Source organism: Silurus meridionalis, chromosome 8, assembly GCF_014805685.1.
Source record: "Silurus meridionalis isolate SWU-2019-XX chromosome 8, ASM1480568v1, whole genome shotgun sequence".
In the NCBI taxonomy this organism is placed as follows: domain Eukaryota; kingdom Metazoa; phylum Chordata; class Actinopteri; order Siluriformes; family Siluridae; genus Silurus; species Silurus meridionalis.
In genome coordinates this window covers 215,001-224,984 of record NC_060891.1, presented here as the reverse complement: position 1 = coordinate 224,984, position 9,984 = coordinate 215,001, and the positions used below count along the sequence as shown (strand labels likewise).

The 9,984-nt window shown below is 42.7% G+C and overlaps 1 protein-coding gene across 2 annotated transcripts in view; it reads right to left on the bottom strand.

Annotated features, from left to right (window-relative positions):
• Positions 1-3,220: 3,220 nt before the first annotated feature.
• Positions 3,221-9,984, bottom strand: part of kif26ba (kinesin family member 26Ba) — a 26,012-nt gene continuing 19,248 nt past the window's right edge. Inside the window, exons 11-15 of one of the 2 annotated variants that reach the window (XM_046855117.1) lie at positions 9,905-9,984; positions 6,246-9,594; positions 4,780-4,982; positions 4,423-4,573; positions 3,221-3,501 (exon numbers count right to left, since the gene is read on the bottom strand). The exon at positions 9,905-9,984 is cut by the window's right edge and continues 92 nt beyond it. In XM_046855117.1, the coding sequence (XP_046711073.1) occupies positions 3,353-3,501; positions 4,423-4,573; positions 4,780-4,982; positions 6,246-9,594; positions 9,905-9,984 (3,932 nt within the window). In that variant the 3' untranslated portion in view covers positions 3,221-3,352. The remainder of the gene's footprint in view (positions 3,502-4,422; positions 4,574-4,779; positions 4,983-6,245; positions 9,595-9,904) is intronic. The other variant, XM_046855118.1, reaches the window with a different exon arrangement.

The window sequence follows — 9,984 nt, the reverse complement described above, 5'->3', positions numbered from 1 at the left end:
GTTTGAGTTTCAGCGTCGTTCTGAATAATAAACGTTAAACTCCAGCTCCAGTCCAGGCTCTGTACTCTGAACCGACCCCTAATCTCTACAGTCTAACCCCTAATCCATACACCTTACATCCTAATCCCTAAATCTTCTGTCCTGCACACTGAAAACACACCAGCAAATCCTTTAAGTCCTATAGGTGGTGAGGTTCAGGCCTCCATGTTTTAATCTTTTCAGTCCAGCACATCACATAGATCCTTAATTCCTTTCCTGAACAGTGTGTTGCAGTGTGGATGTGCAGGGTGTATTATCCTGCTGCCCAAATCGAACCCCAATCCCAATCCTAATCCTAACCTGTGTTGTCATTGCTACATCATGGAAAAGGCAGGTGTCCCAATATTTTTGGCCACCTATGTTTTTTATACACATGTATAGGGTTAGGGTTATGTTTTTTTTTTGTTATTTAATATCTGTTAAAAATATGTACAATTCTTTATGCAAATATATTTTATATATTATATATAATATACTCAGTGAGACTCAGTGGTGATGTTCAGAGCATCAGGAGGTGTTTTGTTACTGACCTGATAGTGTTTAATCTGATCCTCAACTCAGGACTTTAATCAGCACATCTTTTGTGTTTAGTTTTAGTAGTTTTTCTAATAAGGAGATTTGAGTTGTGTGCAACCTCATATTCATTCCCAGGGAAACAAACATTCCTTTAAGAGTACCTAGATACACAAACCCTACAACAATATTTATAATAATATTTACTACTAATAATACCCCTAAACCATAAATATAACTACTGATCCCTAACTGTCACTAATTTAACTTTCTCTTGTAATAGTTTGATAAAGACAGGAAATGAACACACTTTGAAATCGTTCTTTATTTTACTCCTGTCTCAGAGTCTTATCCAGATTCAGATTTGTTTTTCTACAGGACAGAACCACACTGACGTCATGCCGTTTATCTCCATAAACACATTGTTTCCATCCACGTATGATCCAAACGTTCACATCAGATCATTGAGATCTGTATATGAGATGTGAAATGGCAGGAACAACGACTTGAGCAAAAATAAAAGAGAGAGAGAATAAAAGACATTTTTTACAGCATGAACAAGACGTGTTTCCTTTTTATCTTTTTTCAAAAACAGAATTTTCTGCTGATAGTTTAATGAATAAACGTGACAAAACAATATAAAAAACAAAATATAATATAGTGATATACAGTTCTGTATGACATGTACACATTAAATGCATAGTATTTGGTAAAAAATGATACACTACACACAAATCTGAGGTCAAAAATAAATAAATAATATCCTTCATTTTAAAAAAAGCGTGAAGAAATGGACTGATTTTTCGTTCTTTTTTCAGTATATAAACATTCAGACTGACTAGAAAGCACCGAATAGAAACATTTTATTTGATTAAAGTTCAATAATTGCAGCACAATGGTGAGACCACACAGAGCGAACACACACACACACACACACTGAGTGAGGAGCTTCAGCATGCAGCAGATCACCAGCAGAACTTCACAACGATTTCATTCATTTACATTCAACTATTTAACATGAGCAGTGATGAGGGAGGAACCGAGAACCAAGAAATACTTCTACTGATTCAGTCAAACTTGTATCTTACCCCTAATCCTAACCCTAACCCCAACCCCAACCCTAACTCCTGAACCTAAACCTGAACCTACCCCTTACCCCAACCCTAACCTAACCCTGAACTTACCCCAACCCTAACCCCCAACCCTGAACCTAACCCTACCCCTAACCCTTACCTCAACCCTGAACCTAACCCTGAACCTACTCCTACCCCTAACCCTAACCCAACCCTGAACCTAACCCTACCCCTAACCCTTACCTCAACCCTGAACCTAACCTTACCCCTAACCCCAACCCTAAACCTGAACCTAACCTTACCCCTAACCCAACCCTAAACCTGAACCTACCCCTTACCCCAACCCTAACCTAACCCTGAACTTACCCCAAACCTGAACCTAACCCTAACCCAACCCTGAACCTACCCCTAACCCTTACCCCAACCCTGAACCTACCCCTAACCCTTACCCCAACCCTGAACCTGCCCCTAACCCTTACCCCAACCCTGAACCTGCCCCTAACCCTTACCCCAACCCTGAACCTACCCCCAACCCTGAACCTACCCCAAACCCTTACCCCAACCTAACCCTGAACCTGCCCCTAACCCTTACCCCAACCTAACCCTGAACCTGCCCCTAACCCTTACCTCAACCCTGAACCTAACCCTAACCCTAACCCAACCCTGAACCTACCCCAAACCCTTACCCCAACCCTGAACCTACCCCAAACCCTTACCCCAATCCTAACCCCAACCCTGAACCTAACCCTAACCCTTAACCCTAGATCCATCCCTACCCCCAACCCTGAACCTAACCCTAAATTCTACCCCCTAACCCAACCCTAACCCTAACCCTGATTCACTCAAACCTGTATCTAACCCTAACCCCTAACAAATTCCATCAGATCTCCAATCACACACCTTCATTTCTTTTACTGATTTTTTGTTCCTAAAATCAAGTCGACTCTGTGTGGTCTCTTTGTAAAAAAAAACTCACACGTGACAAGTTGCATTTACAAACACGTTAAGTACAAATACCTCGACAAATAAAACACTGAATTCAACAAGCAATTTTTCTCTTCTGTTATTTTTTTTTGGTTGGTTTTGTTTCATTTTGTTTAAGCGAGCACCGTCTGTACACAGATCAACGTAATATTAAAATTATCCTCAAGGCACTTTGTTCCTTTAATCTTCTTTGTTCTGTTTTGTTTTTTTTCCTTCCTTTTTTTTCATTCATTTCTGCCCTTGGATCGGGCCTTGTTCTAATAAAACAAGCAAGAAAACTATTTACAGCCTCTTTATCCCCAGACAGCACGTCCTGTTTCTGTCTAATGTTCCACATTTGGTCTCTTTTCTTTACTTTATCAACACAATGAACATGTGAGAAAAGCAGAAAGTCTGCACATGCTAATACACAGTTCATGTCCTGTGGGAGATTTGGGAGTGGTCCGGATTGACACGTCTATATGAGGGTTTTTTCTCAGTTACAATTAAAGACTTAAACATGTAAATTTGCTAGCTAATAAGTCAGCTAGTATTTGGGACACAGCCCAGGTCATGTGACACGGCTGATTAATAAATAATTACTTAAACTCTGATTGCGAAATAAAAGTGTGTTACAGTCTCTGATTTGTTTATTACCCAGAAAACCAACATTACAACAAATTCACTTTTGTTTATCTGATTGACTTCCTGTCTCCAATTCACCCTTATTATTATTACTGCAGACACTTTCTTCTCTTGCATGGTTACCGTCTGCGACATGTGATGTCGAAGCATGTGACCATCATCAGGTGGGCCTTACAAAAGTTAACTCGATTCTCCAGGCGCTGTGTGATGAATTCCAGAGCCTCCAAATACTCTAGAGAGTCCACCTCGAATACTGGCTCCACATCAACTGAGGGAAACACACACACACACACACACACACACACACAATTTCTCAATATGTTCTTTCATTTTTTTGGACATATTTATTCAGTTTGTAGAGAAAGCCGAGCACAGAAGTTGTGTAGGCACACTATTATTATTTAACCTTTTCTTCTTCTTAGTTATTCTTCTGTAAGGTGTGTCTATAACAGCTTTAAAACCTTTTGTTAAAAAGTTGTGTAATTTGGCACATTGCTTGAAAACAGTTTAAGAAACATTCTGACCAAATTTGGGGCAAATTGGGTTTAATTAAAAATTTCTGTGACTGTTCAGTAAATACCCTATAATACCCTAGAGCAGGCTATGAACCCACACCAACATCTGAAATCCAAGGGGACCATCTTGTCGAAAGATATTTTTACTACAACTATGTCCAATCACTAATTTTGGCTTACATCAAAACTTATTAAATCATTTGTGAATTCTCCTAATAGTTTTCCTGGAATGTGCAAAGTAAATCTAACAATGAAGCCACCAAACAGTCCATGACGCTTTATCTCAGCAACACCTTATACACTGACACAAAACTTGGTAGGCATCATTAGGACCATGACCTGAGGCTGTGTAACAAATTACAATAACAAAATATTACAGTAACATGCTATCAGTTTTTACATCTAACTGCTTTTTTAGCTACTCCTCCTCAAAATGATGTCCAATCTCCACCAGATCACATCCATTCCACCACTGTCCATGTTCAAAACACCATGCAGCTCACAGACTGGGAGCCTGGACCCTGAAAATGATGCCTGCTGCATTCAATATACTCTATTTGTTCAGAGTCATTATATTCCACCAGAACGTCATTTGAGCTGTGTATGAAATGCAAAGAAAGTGAAAGTTAAAAGTAAAATATAATGATGATTTATTTATTGATAAATTGACTCACACTCGGAGGTCCACTTCTCAGGCTCCAGCATTAGATGCTGTTTGGTTTGTTCTAGTTCTTTTTTCAACCAGTCGTATTTTGTTCGTATTTCTAAAATCCTCTGCTGTCGGTGCTCCAAAATCTTTAGCTTAGCACTGAAATATACCACACCCTAGAATCAGAAAAAGAACTTGTTTACATCCCTGCCATGAAATAGAGCTCAGTCTTAAATCACCCACTTAGTACATAGTACACATACGCCTAGAGAGTGCACTGATAACAACAATATAGTGGCAAAACATCACTTGACAAACAGAAAGTGGAAATTGTGAGGAGAAAATGCAAATAAAATATGAAAGATAATAAAGGTTTTGTGACCTTACTGCCGGCTGTCCTCCTCCTCTGCAGACGCTCCACATCATCGATCTCATAAACTTTAATCTCGAAAGGTTCGGCCACACCCCTCTGAGGGGGGCGAAGTGGACCATCAACCCAGCGAACTCCAGGGCTCAGGATTGGCTTCCTTACTGGGGTTGTGGGGTCAAGGGTCAAATTGGGAATGAGGCGCCTTCTCTGGGTGCCTAAGGGAGAAAAGAAAGTCACAATTTTCTTAGCAGACATGCTAATTATTCCAACCAAAGAAACTAATAAAGCTCATGCAGGTAATCTTATGTCCATACTGTATGTAGTGCACTACAAAGCGTGAATACATTTGGAGAAAAGCATGGGATTTCTTATCCTCAAAAAAATATTTTTAAAGAAAAATTTTTATTACAAAGTGTGGTAGATTAAACACTAGGATTAAGCTCTAGATAAACCGCATGCAAAGCCCTAAGTAGTGCACTAGAGTGAGCCATTCAGCTTTCCATCGATTAGCATTAGTGCCCTTTATTGGAGCTGGATTAGTGCATCCTGCAGCACATCTAGTGCACTACAGGGAGATGTTTGGCTTTTCGCCTCATTGTGTGTTGATGCAGGCCAACTTGCACTAATCGTAAGATTCTCAATAGCTTTGTTGGATCATTAAAACTCAATTTGGAACACAGCCTACACCAGTAGTGATCTGGGCAAATGTGTGTTCCGCTCTCTCTGTGGTTTGGCTCCTGCACACCTGATCACTCAAGCGTTTAAGAACATGATTATTAATCTGCTTTTCTGCTGTTCCTCATCCTGTAGTGCACATTTCAGCCGCAGAGTCTAGTTTTATTCTTATTTTACTATGCAGCAGGATTTTCACCAACATTCCCATTTTGTTCCTCACACTGCTAAATGACCTGAAAGCCATATTTATAATCTAAATTAATAAATTGTTTTGAATAAAAACATATAGAGTGTAGTTTCCCAGACGCTCGGCACACACAGGGTTAAAATCACAGGCAGAACAGAAATCGCAGCACAGGGAAATGCAGGAAAATGTTTTTGCCCCGAGGTAAAGTGGAGGAGGAGTGGGGCACTAAATAATGAGAGACCACCCACAATCCTTTTTGACAACTAAAAGTCTGTTTATTTCAAGATCTTTATCATAAACACTGAGCCAGGAGAGCGTGGGTGGTGCTTGCAAAACCTGTGGATTCTGTTTAAATGTAATTTTCGAGATATTAAATAAGACTAAAAATGCATCATGGAGCTACTTCTCACTGACCATATAGGGATCTGCTGGAGTGTGTGTGTGTGTGTGTGTGTGTGTGTCTGTGTGTCTGTGTGCGTGCGTGCACTATAAGCCTTATGTGTGTAATGAAATCTAGAACACAGGTCTGGAGGTGGGGTGTTTGGAGAGAAGATATACGACTTTAAGGGTCTCATGGCTAGAAGAAGCTCTAGTTAAGAGTTTTTTGATTTCTTACCCGTATTGTTCCTTTTCTTTGCGTTTTTCAGACTCCTCCGTCCACTAACTGAGCTGCTATTATCACTCATAGAGTCCTGAGTTGAAGAAGCACTCCCGGTGGCCTCACTGTCACGTATCATGCTCTCGTAGCCACTGCTGCCCCCGCTGTGGTAGAAGAGGGCAGTTTTCCCCATGGCTGGAGGCAGTTCTCCACTCAACACGCTGCTGTTGTCACTAGCATGGCCACTGCTGCAGCGATGTGGTCTCCTTGGAGCAGTGATCTTACTGTAAGGGGATGGTAACGTGTGGACCACTGGCTTTTCTGCACCCTGGACTGGTCCTGCTTTTTCCTCTGTGTTGCATGTACCTCGTGCAAGACCAGCTGGACCAGCACTGCCATGCAGAAGTTCTGAAATGCGTCCATTTACAGCTCTAAGAGGCAGCTTGGAGGCAATTCCTGATCCCCTGGTACGGCTAAGTGACTGTGTTGACCAGGAATTGGGGTTTGGGTTCTTTCCATTAGGGGGCAGGCTGGAGCTCCGGTTTACTGACTGTGGAAGAGATTTGGTGGAAAAGCTCAAGGTCTTGGTGCTAGACGTGGAAAGGCTTCGAGACTTGGGACTGGCCATGAGGAGTTTGGTAACAGCTGAGATTTTGGTTTGGCTTGATTTGGGGGAATGTGTTACGCTGGAGATGCAGTTTGGTCCATTGGTCGGAGAGGAGGCAGAGTTACGTGTCAGGCTTCTCCCAACCCGGGGCATGGTGCTGTCTTTCACTACAGCTGCTTTAGATCCAACCAGCATCAGTCTCTCCCCTCTCTCCAGGGAACAACAATCATAATGGGCACCCTGAGATCTTCCCAGAGAGTTGGTTCTGTTTGCTAAAAGCTCGAGTTTGGCACTAAAAAGTCTGCTACTCTCAAAGTTCTGTCCTGTTTGTTTTCCATTTACACCCAGATCTTCTGGTGTGCTGCCCAAGAAGGATAAGTGCAAGTTTGGACCATGGTTACTTGTCGAATTGTGTTGGGGACTGGCTCGGTTCCTCTGGTCAAGACTTGACTTCCTCACAGGGGGTAAAGGTGGTGCTCCTTTTGGACGAGTAAAGAGCCCTTGTCTTCCAGATGATCCTCTCCGCTCCAGTGTGGCTAGTGGACTGCAGGGAGTGGACGTAGTAACTCCAAGAATTTTATATTCTCCACTTGTGTAGCAAATGGAAGAATCATCCAGATCATTCTGCTTGTTTAGACAATGCCATGCTCTAGGAAGGCTGCCAGTCCTGAGGATGTTCGCTGAAAAAACAGGTGTGATGCTTTCTGAAGTATTTAGAACCATTTCACAACCATCTACAACCCTCCGGAACGAATCAGGAGAACCTGCTGCCTCACATCTGCTGGAACTGTTTCTGTCAAACACACTTTTGTTCTTCATAGAATCAGATGTTCCTTTCTTGAGCTTTTCACAGAAATTTTCCTCAGGTTTGGAGGAATCCCTTTTCATCCAAGGATCATCAAAGATGATCTCACTTGAGAGAGGAGCTGGTGGAGATCTGGGATCATTGACAGAAGGGATTTTGGTTGTTGGATCAAGAATCATTGGATTGAAACAAGGCTGGGCAGTTTTATACGTTTTGTTATGGGAGAAGCTGCTAAATGTGCATAATGACCGAACATTGGAAATGGTGACTGTTGTTTTTGTTGGCGTTGGAGACATTTTGGCAGAAGTTTCACAGAAAACATTTTGATCCTCCTCGTTCTCTTTTGTGAGCTCTTTGTTTCCCTCTTCCTCATTTATTTCCAGAATCTGAGACTCAGCTAGTCCCTCAGCCTGCCCAACGCATTGTTGTTTAACAAAACTATGGCAAGATTGCTCTTCAGCACTTTCTGTGCTCATTTCGGTCAGCCAAGATCTGCTTGATGACCACTGGCTTATAATTACGGCTCCTTCCTCCTTGCTGAGCGGCATCAATTTAGCGATGTTGGCTTCTGAGATGTTGGCAGTGGTAGTGGAGGCTGCATTGGTACACTTCATATCTTCACTCACGCTGCTGATGATGCTGATGGGCCTTGAACCTGATGCAAGAGCTTGAACTGAGCAGTCGCTATTGAAGCTGATAATGCTGGTAGGCCTACCATTCTCCATGATACCATTGACTGTGAGCTCCTCGACCAGGGTAAAAAGCAACTCATCCTCGCCCTGTGGCTCCAAGAACTGCTGCAAGGTGACTGAGGTGCTGTTCTTATTGTCCAGAGGTAGTTGAGGAACATCGTCACACAGCGTGTCCACTGATCCTAAACTGTTGGAGGAAGATGAGCGCTTCAGTACCTGAGGACCCATGCCAACAGGAGATGTTCTAAAATCTGAAGCCTGGAGCAATGACTCAGTGGATGACTTTCCTGAATCTCTGTAGAGGTTTTGTGAGGAATGTGGAGGTGTACTGGGCATTACTCCTTTCTGAGTGTACACTTTGCAGCGCTGAGAAGGGGACGAGGGAGGTTTGTATTCTGATGTTTTTGTCAAGCTAGCGATACCAAGCCTGGGAGAACCCATGGGACGAGGTTTGCTGTCACTGCTGCTTCCTCCACTAATGGACTCCCTGCTGTTATGAAGACTGGAGCTGTTGGCCCTTTGAAGAGACGTGAGCTGTCCAACTCCACTACCTCCAGTTACACTTCGACTGCTAGAAAGAGCGTTTATTGTAGACTTTGTCAGACTTTCTATAATGGACTGTGCAATCTCTGCTTCCTCCACCACTTCACGGATCTCCTCCAGTTGTTGATCATTAGAGATCCTCTTGGGAGAACTTGTAGTGGTACAAGGTGGAAGGGGCTCCATTTTCTTAAATCTGCTGGCTGGAACTTCTTCAAAAGGAAACTTGTTTACCTCTTCGCTGCCGTCAATGCATTCCAATCGCTCCTGCAGCTCAGCAAACGTGTTGCATTTGAGACAATCTTTCTCCTGCTTGCTGGACTCTGTGGTTTCTTCAGGTACAGGTGGAAGAGTCTGAGGGTGAAGAGTCTGAATGGACTGAGCAGGCTGGATGAGAGAGTCAGCTGACTGAGCCGGCTGTGCTAGCATGCCTTGGTCACACTTACTTTTATGTATAGATGGGATGATGGGCACAAACTCCGGAGGACCTTCGTTATCCGTGAGCTCTTTGTCCGAAAGCGACGAACCATTTGGACCTACATAGATTACGGTGTCGCAGGACTGCTCGCTGCTTGAATAGTCATCTGGGTCACTGGAAATGTGAAGCAGTGGTATTTCAGAGTCTCCGACGTTCCTGGAGTGTATGTTTCGGAGCTGAGTCGGACGCCTCATTCTTCCCTCCTCACATGAGCTTTCTCCACCAGAGGAACTAGACGTGTACTGCTGCAAGAGACACATCTGGAGAATAAACTTCAATCCTAAACGCAGATTCACACTCGTTATAAGGAATATGCCAACCTGCAGAAAAGCTGCAGACGTCTCTTCACTCTGGGTATTTCCTTACATACTATAATGATTTAGCTATACTATAAATATCTGTATTTTCTCTGAGATCTCTGATCAGTCTACGCTTATAAACAACATAGACAATAAAATATGAAAATCCCGAGAGGACGCAGCTGAAATAAAGGAAATAAACAGCAGTAACTTTTCTTATTTTGTCCCTAATAGAATATATAGTTGAGGCTCGTACCACGCTTACTTTAGTCTTCTTCTTCTTCATCCTCAGCACCCGAGAAGCGATCTGCAGTGTAGAGAGTGTTTCTGAGAAGT